The following is a 16728-nucleotide window of genomic DNA, read 5'->3' on the forward strand; positions in this document are numbered from 1 at the left end:
TCTATTTTCATCTATAGCTGTCTTGAATTATATTCATGTAGGTACAGTGTAGATAAAAAAACATCTCTAACTCATTATAATTCCTTTGAAATGGAAAGAGTCATTCAGAGCTCCCTACCTGTTTGCCTTCTGATTTTCACAGGCTTCAGGTAAGTCTTAAAGGCACTTCTGAAATAAATTTGAGGCATTTTGTCCTTGAAATTTAGTAATATTCAATTAGCAGTATTCACATAATCTAGCTTTAAAATGTAAGAATTTACCTTTCCTTAATTGCTCTCTGGAGGAGCCTACATAGTTCCATTGACCTTGGATTGTATTCTTAATTGCATCTAAACTAAGTGTCTGAAGAACATGGTATTAATCTACCTTATGTGAAAAAAAGTAAGATAGGAAGGGGCCTAGTAGCAGAAATAAAACTTTCTGCAGCATGCATGGGGTAACTCAAATTTAGACTTTCACACTCAAAGCTGTATAATATTTTTAGCACTATGGAGCCTGTCTGATTTTGAAATAGCAAGGACTAAGTAGTGATTAACCTGCCAGCTCTAAATGTGATCTTTTTTGTCTGGTAAGGTAGATCCATGCATGAAGCATAGGGCTTCATTCAACAATGAAATCAATCAAATAGGAACTAAAGTCCATCTAAGGTTTTAGAAAAAGAATTGGGAAGTATCATAAAGCAAGCAATGCTTTTACTACAGTAATAGTTCCTGCAAGAGGTCCTGTGTTCATTACAAGTGGGAATAGATCTGTAAAAATTATTTAAAATGCAGAATGCAGATAATCATTTGGAAAAAAAAATAAAAAGTTATTAGCTATAAGGAAATAATAGTAATCTATACCAACTTCAATAGGGATTTGTAAAAAACGGAATTAGAAAAAATCCAGCAACAAAGTATTCCTGGAGAAGAAAAGGATGACTTAATATAAAGTAAATTCAAGCTGCATATAGACACAGCCTTTCCTACATATGAGAGCTAATAAACTTATTAACTATTTCCCAAAGAGTTAAAAGCTTCACTAGGTATTGTTTCTAAACTGACTTTCAGAATAATGTGGTATTGTTCTATATATGTAATATATATACACACACATGTACCTATATATATGTAAGACATGTACTGAAAATTCTTCTCCATCTCTACACTATTTGAATCTAAACTCATGTCTACCATAGACAGCTAATCTTCTGGGATGTTCAGTGTAAACGTTATTTCTCAATAGTCAGAATAGAAAGAATAAAAACCTCTTTTCCAGTCTTTCAAGAGCAAGAGCAATTTATAATACAAACAGAATCTGTTGAGACTTGTGTACTGTTTAATTTGCATATGTTGGCAGCCAAATTATCCTGCATATAGCCTTTCAAAATAGAAAAGTAGTACATAAGTACTAAATGTTGTTATTATTAATCAGATTACAAAGTGGTATTTCAGGTTATTCAAAATGAATGAAAACTAATACATATCTTTATGCTCAAATTCATTACATGCAAGTGTCAGGCAATACCCTGGCAATGAGTGGTGTAACACACTGGAGGAACCTACAGGGATAATAGCTGTTTTTATTTGCAATAGAGTTTGCATGTTCAGAACAGAAGAAAGGGTTGTGGAAAACACTCTTACGCGTACAAGTTTTGGGCTGTTGGATCTTCACAGCTGCAGTTCCAACATATTTAAATGTCAGTCAGTCAGCTTCAGTCCAGGGATAACCTGACACCAGTAGATGGCTGCTGTGTTTTTAAATGCAAACTTTCTGTACACTTCCGCTGTGGAACTTATGCATGTGAAAAAGTAATGCTGAATCATAGCATTCCCCTAACAGCACTTCAGTGCAAATGTTTTCCTAGGTTAAAAAAAAAAGTTTTTTTACTTCTTTCCTGCTCTAAATATCAAAAGCAGTAGTAATTGGTGTACTCTGCTTATGCTTATATCCTATGCTTATTTCCTGCATCAAAATGACATTTTTCTTAATACAGCATATTTCAAATTGAACAATCAGGTGTTAAAATATATCAAGCTAGGGGAGTGTTCTTCATTTTCATAAAATTTGCCAGAAACAACTGCATCTTGCTGGGAAGTCACTAATATTGAACTGACATTTAGAAGTTAGGTTAGTTCTTTGAGACAATGATCACTACTTCTGACCACTCCATGTCTTAAGAGACATCATACTACAAAACTGTATTCAAAAAAATTGACCTACAAGCATTCCTGCTGCAAAATGAAGGAGTCCATCAGGAATACTTAATAAAAGGTTATAAAATTTTAATTGTGATCCTAATTACATGATTCTGTGCTATATTTTTTTCTGATGATATTCTGTCTTTATTTTTCTTTCTGCTGCAGCCTAGTATCTGTGAGAAATTGAGATGTTAATGGTTAATGGCTCAAACATTGCTAAGATCACTGTAGGACTTTGCCCACTATGGCAAGCTGTATAAAGAAGCCACTGCTCATGTGTGGTCACCAAACTTCCCCCCCTACTGAATAAGTCTCTGCAAATTCCTGGAAATATGGACACAAAGTTAAGCCACCCAACAGGAGCTTGAGATAAGATAAAGGTGGTTCTATTGCCCAATTATCTCTGGTCTAAGAAGTTAACAAGCCTGGGGAGAAGAATGTATCCATGAGGAAAGCCAACTCAGCAGCTGTGCTAAAAATCAGCTCTGTCTAGGTCCAGCACAGGGAGGCCATAGTCCACAGACTCATTTCTGAGGCCTTTCACCAGGGGACTGCACATGACCTACAGTGTTGCAGCAGATCCACTGTAAAACTCCCCCACCACCCAGGAGAGGTGCTTGGACATTCCCACGTATACCTGAATATAAAGATAAGCATGGAACACTATGTGTTCTGCTAAAATGACATTGTGAAGCACTAGAGAAGAAAGATGCTTTTTATGTGAGGTTGAGCTCTGAAGAGGAAAGCAGAATTCCTCCTTTCCTGAGACCAAACGAGTATGTTCAACTATAAGGCAAGAAGAAAATCTGCAAAACAAGGGCATACAAAGCAAATAGCAGATTCCAGAAATAAATATCCTGTTCACAACCAAGAATAAACCCACTGCTGAGCCTCAAATGTTACTCAAAAACAGAATATTTTCCTTATGTCTGTATTCGCAGTTTAGCTAACATCTGCATATTAGCAGAACCAATATGAGTGGATCTGAAGAGAGCAAGAGTTGGGGTGAGAATTCACGTACAAACGATATCAATCTCAGGGTCTGAAAGAGTCTTGGTTTTGTTTCACATTTGAATGCCTCTTGTCTGCTTCCCTTGACCGAATGGTCAATATGCTGAACGCTCAATTATAGTTGGAATGCATCAGGAATAGTCCTAATTGAAGATTATCTTGAAGCTTAGTTTCATCACATACCATGCTCCACAAAGAAAAGTGCTGTGAATGTGGGTGATTATTTGAGTCACTCAATAATCATACTGGTTTGAAAAGCATTACAACAACATAAAAGGTAATTTTATGTCTAATGAAAAGATATATGCTCATAGAAGAGCACAAAATCATATTCAGGACATGGTATTTCCATATTTAAGGTACCTTTATTTCTCATTGATTCAAAAATGTTGCTTGACAAGAGCTGAAATCTAGTTCTTGATACTTTTAAGACAAAACAAAACAAAACAAAGAAAAAAAAATAGGGTTTTTTACCTAGGCATTGGGTTTCAGCACCACTCCAGAGACCATTTGCCAAGCACTCTCTCACATGAGAACCAACTAATGTGTATCCTGTGTTACAAGTGAATATTGCAGTAGCTCCATACACTGTTAAGGTTCCAATCTTATTTCCATTTGGTGGAGATGGAAGACCACCACAGGAGATAACTAGGAAAAAAACAAAAGAAATAGAACATCCTGAAATATGAAAATGCTTTTCATAATTTTTTTGACTGGAAGACAACTCATCATCTTGTGTTTTCTTAAAAAGTATATGTAATAAGAATAAATACAAGAGTTTTATTCCATAGAAAGGGCTTAAAATTATGCTTGATATTGCAGCATATGTTCTAAAACTATAAATTCGTTGGGATACTTGCATATCTTGACAGCAGCCAATGCATATTTGTAGTTCTCAAACAAGGGAATTACATGAATTCCTGAGAAGGTTGTGGTTATATTCCATATATACATATCCATGGCTACTTCTCAAATACACTTTCCCTGGCTGTTTTAAATGTTGTGTCAGTTAAAAGTATTAACAATATTTCTAACATTTAGTACTCTGAATTGTTATGAACTGTCTTTTTTCTTATTTCCCACTATTATTCATAAGCATATAGCATATAGTCTGCTTGCTAAAACAATAAATCATCTGGTTTTGCCAAAGACTAGATTTGACCAATTATCAGAGAAGCTATCTGTAGCATCTGTAGCTGCAACCCACAGCTATTGCACACCACATGAAAAATTGTCTTTCAAGAATGTATCAAACTCTAATTTAATTAAAACTATTCTGTCATTTCTTTTGTTTCTAGAAGAGTATACCAATATGTTGTAATTTAAGATGCAGGCCAATGTCTTCAAGAGGTTCAACTATATTTATACATTTGTATAAATCATATGTTTACTTTCAATAGCATCTTGATCACAACTAAAGTTCCTACTTGAAATCCCAAGGCCTTACTCTTACATATTTTAAAATGTTCTCTATAGAAAACAACATGGAATTGGTTAGAATTTGAATAAAATCAAGTACAAGCTACCGTGCCGTTAACTAACTCAGTCATAATCAGAAAATATATTATCATAGTTTCTCATGTACATAATGTGCCTAGAGATGAGTAAGACTCATTTTGACTACAATCAAGTCACATTCATGTAATTTGGGGATTAGTCTAACATTATAATTTCTAACTTTAATACTGAATATTAATTAAATTTATGTTAAAAATATAAATAAAACTCTTTTTGCAGAGAAAGTAAACTGTAGACTCGAGAAAAATACTCTGCAGTGTGTTTCTGGATCTTAATGATCCAGGTCCAATGGAAATATTACTGAGTATCTCTTGGGGGATGAAGTTTGCTATAATTAAATCCTAATCAGTCCTCTAGTAGAGGGCAAAACAATATAGCTTTCTATAAATTAACTAATATCTCTTCAATCAGCAACTCCTTGTGTTTCTAATACTTTTCTTTTGGTTAACTGCATCTCATGTGGATCATCCCATTTTCTACTCACATAAATTGTTTGCAATTGTAGAGGGTGGGCAAGAACCATCTTTTCAAAAACTTGTTAGCAGCTGAACAGTAGCTGGATATTAGGCAGCATATCAAAACTACTTTTTTTAGACTGTGTGCACAAAAAGAAAGGGACACAAATGCAGTTATCAGAATTAAAAAAAATAATATATTGTAAAAGAAAAAATGAAGTTTTGGAGAAATTTATTAAGACTTTGGCACTGTAACCCTTGAAGTCTGTATGATTCCACTGAGATTGCCAAGGTTTCCTAAAATTTTAAACATCCAAAGTCAGGATTGATGTAATTTATGGCATTTTTGTATGAAGACACTATAAAAGCTCATATAAATGTTTCCCCAACAGTACAGTTTTAATGTTTCACCCAAGAGGTCAAAGCAATATCATCTTCTAATCTAACTCTAATCTGGAATCTTCTAAAGTAACAACATTCTCTCCTAGTACTTTCTACATACTTATGCACCACCTAGTAGAATAAATACAAATTGATTTCCTAATGGTACATCATTTGCTCTTGTATGAAACATTTTGTACTTAACGCCTAAGGAGTTGAAATAAACTAATTTTAAGTTAATGAAAATGTCACACTTTCTTACTTATTGGAATGTAAGAGAAAAATAGTTTATTAAAGCCTTCATTTATAAAAGAAAATGTATGTATTAGAAAGCATAGGATATTCTGTAAACAAGAATGTTCCTTACCCTTACAAGCTGGCCTTTCATTGCCTACACTCCAGGTTCCATTAGTCCTGCACTGTATGAGTCTTTGACCCAATAAATAATATCCAGGACTGCAGCTGAGCATGACTTGAGATCCATACTCATTCAGTGACCCAGAAATCAGTCTCCACACAACATGTTCTGACAGAAGAGTCTCTATGCTGGGGCAGGTTACAGCTGTGAAGAAAGGACATGTACATATTAGCATTCTGCCCCTATATTTCTTTATAGGTGAATATCTCGCCTTGCTTGAAGGTGTTTCACAATCTAAGACTTAGAATACCATAGTCATTTTGGAAATATAAGTTCTAAGAAAAATAATTGTCATACAGTGAGTATTACAAATTGAACTGGAGTTTGTAGTGTATTTTCATTTAGTGGATGTAGTGGAACAATGATATACAGTTATACTCTCTAATGGGATTTTTTCTAAGATTTCAGAGACGAAACACATTACAGACTATGGTGGATGTAAAATGGAAAGCAAATATTGCTATGTAATGCTTGCAAAGCTTGAAGTTCTTAAAACAGGTTGCCATAAAAGCTGCTAGCACACAGTGAAATGCTAATTACTATAAAACCATATATTTTGGGTATACAGAAAAATGTTTCATTCCAGTTTAGAAGACTTAAAAAAAATGATGATATTTAGGAAGATTTTTAGAGTTATTTCAGTCCTGTTGTTTTGAATACTTCATATTTTGTAACAGAATGCAGTTACTGACTACAGACAAGAAGTATAATTTATGTTCTTTTTTTAGTTTCAATTTGATGCTCTGCAATTTAAGTCTACAGAATTCTTAAAATATTTATGACATTGACATGAATTCTATCTTAATGTACCTATGACTCTAGACTAGCATTATGAAAATATTTATGACTATTTATAATAGTTATATTTGTTATCTTTTACCATGTTATTCAGAATTTCCCTGCTATAGAAAAAGTCTGAATGAATTACTGACTGTTTATGTCACTAAGTGAGATTCACTAAGTGAAAACTTTAGAAAAAACTACTAGCCCAGAAACAGTTGAGAAAAGCTATACTTTCCGAGGAAAATCAACCAACCAACAACAAGAAGTAGCAGAAATTTAATTTCTTCATATGTTTCTCAGTGGAAGACAAAAGCATTAGGAGCAAGTGTAAAAATCCTAAATGAAGAAATAAATAGAAGAGCATGGTTCTCATTTATGCTACAATAAATTCATACCATGCCACAAGGAAAAAGACTGACAAGCTGGCAAAATAAATACATAAATAAATAATTACATATTCTGTAGATTTCACACTGTCTGAGAGGTATAAAGAGGCTCACAAGTATGAATGTGTGATGGAAGAGACTAGTTAAGGCAATCACTGAACTAAAGGGAAAGTGATAGAATCAAAATACCTGTAAAAATATAGATGTTAATGTTATAATTATACGTCTACCTTTTCCAATAGTTATCTTACTCATGGCAAATTTTGGCATCCAGGAAAATCAGAACTGAACACAGCCTATCTATGAAGATGTGTAAGTATTTATAAGGGAGAAATAATTTGAAGAACTTCCAAATGACAGATTATAATGTTATATTGAGCTGAAATTGTAGAATATTTTCTTAGATTTTGTTTTGTATATGTTAGGAAGGATTGCCAGTGTGCAATCACTTTGAAACTTAATATGTTTTCACTTTGGCCTTTAAAACAATATTTTGACTACTGAAGAATGGTATCCCAGGTTAATAGAGGACTTCCTACTTCCTAATTTAATTTATTTTGGTATTAATACTAAACTGCGTTTCATAGCTATGGAAAGTTTATGAACTATCAACCAAGAAATCTTTTTCTGTACTTGTTAAATAAAATATGCATATTGAAACACTCTGCTTAACACCTTGTAGTGAAAATCATGTAAGTCTTTCAGAAAGCAAAACATATTCTAAATAGGAACTTAATGCCTATCAACTTAAACCTTTTTATCACTCCTCCTGCCAAACAATAGTTTTATTGTTTCTTTCAAATATGAAAGCGAGCTTCTTATTAAGTCCAATAGCAAAAATCTTAGAATTAGGCATAGGACATCTCAAAACAGGCTCAGCTATTTCAGAATATATAAATAAACTGCATAGATGCTACCTCTACATACTGAGGTCAGTATGCAATTTATTCTTTCTTTATCTATAGATACACTTAAATTTGCAAGCACACTTTACAAACAACTATCAGATTCTAATGCATAAATGTATGATCTCTAATTCAAGATGTTGCTCAATACAGAATAAACTTCTATGCTGTGTTGATGTAATCAACTAAACCTGCTGCTTGAAAAAAATTAATTTTACAGGGACTGATTTTGATTTATCAAATTCTTCATCATTCAAGAAACAAAAAAGTTACTATTAACAGGTGCTTGATTTTGTGCACATGGTTTGTGAATGAGTGCAACAACTTGCCTTTGTGGTCAGTCTCTTGGAAACTGATGGTCTGGGCACTATTTAAATTCTCATTTACATAGATGAAACTCTTAAAGAATTATCTCAATTTCTTGCAGATGTGAAGATGTTCTCTTACTTCTACAGACATTTTTATAATAAATTTTATAAATAACATTTATTTACATAAAATACAGGTCAGAAAACATAATTATAATTTGAAATAATGATTAAGCTTATCTATTTTAATGACATGACAATCTTCATATATTGGTAATTCTGAATAGACTCAAAACCAGGGAATTCATACTGACCTATAATTACCATAAAAAAAGAATTGTTATGAAGCCCAAATAGGCAGATCTGTCAGGTCAATGTGTGGCTTTGAGGCTGGTGTAAGTGGAAAAATTTGGGGTTTGTTGACCATGGGATGATCTACTTAACATGTGGTCTACTGACACCTGATAAGATGCACCTTTCTCAGAGGGGAGAAAGAGCTCTAACACAGGAGCTAGTGGGGCTCACTGACAATGAGTTAAAGTATTTTGGAAGGGGGAAATGGAAAATACCAGGCTTGGCAATGATTAGCGATGGTATGGTGTGCTAAAACTTGAGGAAAAAAAGCAGTAACATCAATCTGCTTCACAAGGTGCTGGCTACAAAGTATCAGACTTAAATGTTTCTACACATGCACCCAGCATAAGTAAAACAAAATGAGCTCGAAGCTTTGCCCCAGTCCTAGTCTGATATCATTGGCATAAATTAAACCCGGTGGGATGAGTCCTGTGACTGGAGTGCCCTCTTGGATGATGACAGGCTCTTTAGGAGGGATAAGGCAGGGCAGAAAAGGCAACAGGTGGAGAGGGGGTGGCATTGATGTAATAGAAGGGTTAGAATAGATGGAGTTCTCTGTTGGCAATGGCTCAGTTGATAGTTTCTGGATAAGAATCAAGGGACAAACCAATCATGTGAATGTCATTGTGATGCCAGGAAGATGATGCCAACAAATTATTCTTTGAGCAACTAAGGGACACTCCCAAATCAACTGCTCTTGTCCTTATGGGGGACTTCAGCTTGTCAGAAATTATGTGGGAGAACCACACAGATGGTGTGCTACAACCCAGTGCAGAAGATTCCTAAAAATCTGGGATGACATGGAACAGATCCTAAGAGAGCTGGCTCAGAAAGATGCCCTCCTGGATCTATTGCTTGTCAACAGGGAAGATCTCATAAGTGAAGTGGAGATTGTGACTGTCTTGGCTGCAGTGATGGTAAAGCTGCTGAGTTTAAAATTGTTGACAAGAGGAAAAGTGCCAGCAAAACTTCAACTCTGGAATGAGGAGTGCAGACTTCAAACTTCTCAGGGAACTAGTAAGTAAAATCCCCACGGAAAATATTTTTGCAGGTATTGGGATCCGTCTGGTCATTTTTTAAGCTTTGCCTCCCTAAGGGCACAGGAATGTCAAAAGTCAAGCAGGTGAGGCAAAAGGCTGGCTTGGCTGAACAGGGATCTCCTCTTGGAAATAAGGCAAAAAAGGAAGGTGTATGCCCTGTGGAAGCAAAATGAGGTGTCATGAAATAATAGAGAAATACTGCTTGCCACTGTAGGGAGAAAATTCATCCAGACAAAACTCAACTGGAGTTGAAGATGGCCAAAAATACGGTGGACAATATAAAGAGTCTTTCAAATATATTAATAGCAAAAGTCAATGTAGAAACAATATCAACCCATTGCAAGATGAGGACAGTCACCTCACAAACAGGGACATGGACAAGGCAGAGGCGCTTAATGCATTCTTTGTCTCTGCTTCAACACGGATGATGCACCAAGGGGGTCCCAGCGCCCTGAACTGGAGAACCATGACTACGAGAATGATCAGGTTCCAGTCAGCCCTGAAATTGTGTATGATCTGATGCTTCAGCTGGATACCTACAGATAGGATTCATCCAAGAATCTTCAAAGAGCTCGGTTATGTCATCGCAAAACATCTCTTGATGATTTTTGAGCAGTCTTGGGAAGCTGCAGAGGTTCCAGCTGACTGGAAGCTGGGGAACATTGTCCCAGTTTTCAAGAAAGGCAAGAAGGAGGACCCTGGAAACTACAGGCCTATCAGTCTCACTTCAGTGAAAAATTTTACTCCTTCACTGCTCTAAATATAAAAAGTGAAAAATAGACTTCATGGAAAAGCTTATTTTGGGAAGTGTTGAAGAACATCTGAAGGTTGCTCTTCAAGAGTATCTTGAATATTGTGACTCTGAGTGCAATTATCTTTTTCAAAGAAAAACAAAGTATAATGTTCATGATGGAAAAATATCTCAATTAGAGGAACTTGCTATTTATTAATACTTGCTATTATTATTTTGCAATATTTTGTGTTAATAAGTAATATTATTATTATTTATTATGTGCAAGGAGCATATGATACTTAATTGCCATTCTTCAGCTGGTAGTTAACAACCACAAAAATGGGGAAAAGGCATTTTGGACTTACTATTTGGTGAACTTAATGCAGTAATGTGACCTACATTTTTCAAATATAACCTTTTGAATAACTTCAGTATTAACTTAACAATATGAAAAACATTAAGGTAAAGTCATGCATTATATCTGAGACAGTAGTGTGCTTTAAGTTCACAAGTATTAGTAAAATTAGAAGACAATAGGAAACCAAGTAATCCTATATATCATAAAATCTATGAACAAAGACCCAAGAACAAAGTAAGATCACTTAAGCAAGTTGATAGTCTCAGTATGCTGAAACAAAGGAAATTAAGCTGTTCATGTTAGTCAATATATTCAGACAGGAAAGGCTTCAAAACCACAAAATAGATAAACAAAAGACTCATGTAGTATTCAGCAGCAGTCTGTCAATCCATTCAGCTATATCAAGCCAATCTGTTATCAGTCTAATGTATCTGGACTAATTAAAAATTGCTAAATTTATGAAAAGTTTTAGTACAGTTCCTTGAATAAGTACTCCATATTACATACCAAACGCTGACAAAATACTTCAAAAAATACTTACTGACCTTAGGATTTGTTAAAGAAAATGGGTATGATGTTCTGAATGTCTTAGCAAATACAAAACACCAGCACAATATCTACAATGAGTTAATGTGAATCTTTGTTCATCTTAGCAAATTTGGTTTTGCATTTATATTACAACTAATGTTTTATTTCAGAACTACTTATGATTCTTAGTTCTATAACTAGATATTTTCCAAACATATTAAAAATTATTGAAAAAGCTAATTTTATAAACTCATAAATTATAAAATTTAAAATTATTTTTCAATTTATTTATAGAAAAAAAGATATCTGAACCATCACTGTTACAGCTTAGCACACTACATCTTCAAAAAAAAAATATCTACAGCAATACAAAGATTAAAGAAAAGTGACGCTTGCTGTTCCTTAAAATATTTGATGTTAGATGAATTAGCATAAACCAATCAAGAACCTGATTTAAATTTTTGAATAAATTTATTAAAGGAATAGTGAAAAAGAGCAATGAAGTTACGCAGTTACAGGGACTATCTTAGCCAATTGAAATGTTAGAAGAATGAACCATAAACTCAGTATTCTAGGTTATGCATCCACATGCTCCTATGAAAAGGAAAGCAGTAAGAGCAAAGGCCAGAGAGACATGGATTTGAAAAGTAAACAAATCAGTGGATAATGGTGACCCTTGTGAAGTTCAATAAGGCCAAGTGCAAGGTCCTACCCATGGATCAGGGCAATCTGAAAGGAAGGTGTATGCCCTGTGGAAGCAAGATGAGGTGTCATGAAAGAATACAGAGATGCTGCTTCCACGAGTATAAGCTGGGCACAGAATAAATTGAGAGGAGCTCTGAGGAGAAGTACTTGGGGTGTTGGTTGATGAGAAGCTTGACAGGAGCCAGCAATGTGCACTTGCGGTCCAGAAGGCCAACTGCACTCTGGGCCGCATTGAAAGAAGTGTGGCCAGTAGGTTGAGAGAGGTCCTATTCTGCTCCCATGAAACCCCACCTGTAACACTGTGTCCAGCTCTAGGGCCCCCAACAAAAGAAAGATGTGGACCTGTTGGAGTGAATACAGAGAAGGCCAAAAAGATGATCAGTGGGCTGGAGCACCTTGATGATGACAGGCTGAGGGAGTTGGTGTCATTCAGCCTGGAGAAAAGCAGGCTCCTGGGAGACCTTAGAGCAGCCTTCCAGTGCCTAAGGGAGCTACATGAGAGCTAGAGAGAGAGACTTTTCACAAGAGCATGTAGTGATAGGAAAAGGAGAGTGGTTTCAAATTTAAAGAGAATAAGTTTAGATTAGAAATGCTTCACTATGAGAGTGGTGAGGCGCTGGAACAGCTTTCCCAGAGAGGCTGAGAATGTCCAATTCCTGGAAGTGTTAAAAGTCAGGTTAGATGAGGCCATAAGAAACCTGGTCTAGTGGAACATATTCCTGGTCATGGCAGGGGGGTTGGAACTATATGATCTTTAATGTTCCTTCCAACACAAACTCTTTCCTGATTCTATGATTCTATGGAAGAGCAATAGAGAAGTCTCTTCCCTTCGCCATGTTCTAAGGATCTCTGTGAAGAATAACTGAAGCAAGATATTTGTCATTCAATTAAGCTTTCTTAGTAGATATCTGTTGCTTTGCATTTTCTGTAATTAAATTCAGTAGCCTAATATCCATGATCCATCAGTGTCTTGCTCTATGACCATCACGAATCATATTTTTCATGCTTAAAATCTGATGTAAATGCTTTTAATGAAAAGAAAGGCCTTTCAAACATCTGCCTCAGGCATGATATTATCAGAGGTGCTTTGCAAAACAAACTGCCCTGATTTCAACCTTCATTTTAATAGATACGGGAATAAAAATTAACCTATTTATTTGCCATTTACCTTTCTGTGCTGTGTTTACTTCCCATCAAGTTAGAGATGTTTCTGTTTCTGGAGACTAAACACGTCTATCCTTACAGCAGCAATACTGAAAAAAACAGGTTGTTATGCAGATTGTCTAAGCTCTCTGCACTTTGCAAGTAAGAAATCATGGGTAAAACATGCTGGCCTCAGAACAGCAATCCATTCTGAAAATATTGATTTTAAATTGTCATGTACATCACTAGCACTTTAATTTAGCACACCTAGATTTAGAAGTAATTGGATTCTTTTTCAAACAATAAATTTTTAGGAAAAGAAAAGAGAAGATAAGGAAGAAAATATTATACACTTTGTTTATTATAAATACAAAACAAAATTTTTAATGTTGAAAGTTGTGCTAAATGTTAGTAAATAAGCTTTCTTTTAAAGGGTAGTCATTGGTTAAGTCAGAACATTTCAATAATATGAGCTTTTTTTTAAATATTTTTTTTTCCATTGCAGATATAGTGTTATGAATTTAGTACATCTAATCCCTAGATACTTTATCTGGCCTCTTCCCTCAAAAAAAAAAAAAAAACAACCTGTTGACATTTTTGCTGATTAATCATTCAAGTTATGTGCTTTGTACATTGTCAATTTTTTTCTGAAAATGAAGCTCGCTTCAATACACTGGAGCACTGCCTTCCCTCTGTATACAACTTGGAATTCACATCATGTCTGTGTGATCACAGCTGGTTTTGAATAATCCTCTTTATGTACTCTGTGGAATTGTTGTGTACAGTTTTAGGCGCTGCCCTTCAAGAAATGTGAAGATCAATTGGAGATTGTCCAGAGGACAATAATGAGAATCACTGGTCCTAAAAGTAGGAAGAAAGAGTGAGAAAGAATCACAGTAAGATAGTTATCTCTACAGAAAAGGTGACTGAGTGCACTGGATTCAGGAGTCAAGGTGTTGGCAGGGGTGAGTAAGCAGCTCCAGGGGTGGCCTTTGTGAGGAGAGTCTACTGGGCACAGTCAGTTCCAAAGGACCCACTGCAGAACATGGCTGAGCTCTGCAGCCATGATGGTAGCACCTTGGTGAAACCCTGTTTAGGAAAGGGCAAAACTTTGCACAGGCAAAGAAGACTCAAACAAAATGAGTGAGAAACAGCAGAGGGAACACTAAGGTCATATAAGAGGGATGTGTTCCAGGCAAAAACACCAGAGCTGGTGTTTTGCAATGGAGAGGACCATGCCAGAGCAGATATCCATACTGCAGCCCACACTGGAGCAGATGGATATAATTTCTTGAAGAAACTGTAGCTGATGGAGTAGCCATACTACAAGAAGTTTATCTTGAAGTTCAATAGCTTATGAAGAAGACATATGCTGGATTAGAGGAAAAGTGCAAGGAGGAAGAAGAAGCAGAGAGAAGCCTTTAATAAGCTGACCACAACTCCCATTCCTTATCCCCTAGCACTGGCTGGAGTAAGGAAAAGAACCAACAGAATGAAGGTAACCCTGGGAATAGAGGAAGGAAAGCATTGTTTTGATTTTTTTAACATTTATTTTCCAAAGCTTATTTCATCTTATTTTAATTGGCAATACATTAAATTAACTTTTTCCAAGCTGAGTCCTCTCTCTTTCCTTGTCTTGACCCATGAGAGTATTCATCCCATTTTTCCCATCTGGCTGAAAAGGGAAAGGGAGTGAACAGCTAGGTGAGGTGTGACTGCTCACCAAGGATAACCCACTACACTGAAAAATAACAGCTTTCAAACACATTAAGAAGAATAAGAGAAGTATAAAGTAACTTCTATTTGTCCGCTGTGGATACAAAATGAAATAAAGTCTTTACATTACAGAAAACCAGCTTCAGATTATATAAATACTAGGAAACACTGCAAGGAGGAAAGTAAATTACTGAAAGAGTGTATTCAGGAGGGTGTTCAAGATTAGGTTAAAAAAACCATCTATCAAAGATGCCTAGAAATTCTCTCACACTAACTTTCAAAAATATTTTCTAATAATTGTTTGATATTAATTGATTCAAATAAATGAAAACCCTTTCACAATCATGTATAACTTCACAATTCTTGCATTTGCCTCATTTTACTATTTCTTTTAAAATGAGTTGAATTTTACTTGTTTAAAAATAAAAGTGCTTATCAAATTCAGAATCTGGAAGGCACATACATATGCTGTTGATTAGATCAAGGTTCTAAATTAACTGTCAACATTCTTACGCATAGTATTATAGCAATTATTAACTTTGAGATTATGTCCTAATCAGTATTTCAAGTCACGTTGAAGTCAGGCTCAGTTAATTATTGCTTTGATGCAGGACAGAGAGAAGTGACTGCCCAATGCAAATGAGAGGCTAAGCCATATAGTAGATAAGCCTGCACTACATTGGCTTGTTCCTGACAGGAGGCAGAAATGAAGACTGAAGAAGTCCTATCCAGCTTAATTATCTACACAAATCTTTTAAGAAATAATTTTTGCTTTTATTACTTTAGAAGCTATATTAAAAAAAAAAAATTATAATTGCTGATTGTAACTCATCATGGTGAAGGGCATATTATTAATAATAAGAAAATATACAGGAAATTTAATTATCTAAGGATTTAAATTCAGATGTTTTGAATAAGATAAAACAAAGAAATTTTAATTAAACAAATTTGTAGGCCTCTTCTACTTTACTACATGCTGAATGGCCATTTCAGGGCATAAGTATATGTAAAACCTAAACATCAGCATTGAAGAATTGCCTGAGAAAATTGTGGGGAAATATTCTTTAGAAATACATGCCCACTTACATTTGCAAACAGGTGGCCTCCCTTTGTTGCTCCATAATCCATCTTCTTGACACACTGCTGTTGCTTGCTGACTAGATTCTAGCTTGAAGCCCTCATTACATTCATATATCAATCTACTGCCCAAAGTGAATTCATTACCTATAACTGAACCATTCCCAGGGGATTCAGGAATACCACAAGATACAGCTGAAAAGAAAGAAAAGAAAAATATGAAGAAATGGAATTTTATTATATATATCTTTCAAATACTGTCCCACCACTGAAATAAGAAACATAGATTAGTAATTTTGATATATCTCATTTATAACAGTTGAAATTAATTTTGCATCGTATTTGCAATATTCTGATAAGTATAACGGTATTTAAAACATTGATAAAAACTTATAAGTGCTTCTAATATCGACAAACATTTTATAATTAATTATTTAGTTCAGTATAATCACTGCAGAGAGAAAATTTTCAACACAGGCTAAGGGCAATGGTTTATTGGCTGGAGAAAAAAATCAGAAGTGTCCAAAGAGATTTAGTCCAAGAAACAATGAACTTAAAAACTCCTAAATGCTTTCTAGTAGTCTGCTCCATTCTTTCAGGCTTTCTTTCAATCCTGCACTACTTCATCACAGTTTGTTCATATATTTCATGTTTGTTTGTTCTATGCATTTAGAACTATATTGCTAAAGAATTCAATTTAACATTTTTCGTCTGATGAGAAAAGCAGCC

At 35.0% G+C, this 16728-nt stretch overlaps 1 protein-coding gene across 1 annotated transcript in view; it reads right to left on the reverse strand.

Moving 5' to 3' along the window:
• The window catches only part of CSMD1 (CUB and Sushi multiple domains 1), a 1092711-nt gene that overhangs the window by 58795 nt on the left and 1017188 nt on the right, over positions 1-16728 (reverse strand). Inside the window, exons 50-52 of the mRNA XM_068183622.1 lie at positions 16009-16194; positions 5913-6107; positions 3666-3839 (exon numbers count right to left, since the gene is read on the reverse strand). Of these exons, the coding sequence (XP_068039723.1) occupies positions 3666-3839; positions 5913-6107; positions 16009-16194 (555 nt within the window). The remainder of the gene's footprint in view (positions 1-3665; positions 3840-5912; positions 6108-16008; positions 16195-16728) is intronic.

Source organism: Anomalospiza imberbis, chromosome 3, assembly GCF_031753505.1.
Source record: "Anomalospiza imberbis isolate Cuckoo-Finch-1a 21T00152 chromosome 3, ASM3175350v1, whole genome shotgun sequence".
NCBI lineage: Eukaryota > Metazoa > Chordata > Aves > Passeriformes > Viduidae > Anomalospiza > Anomalospiza imberbis.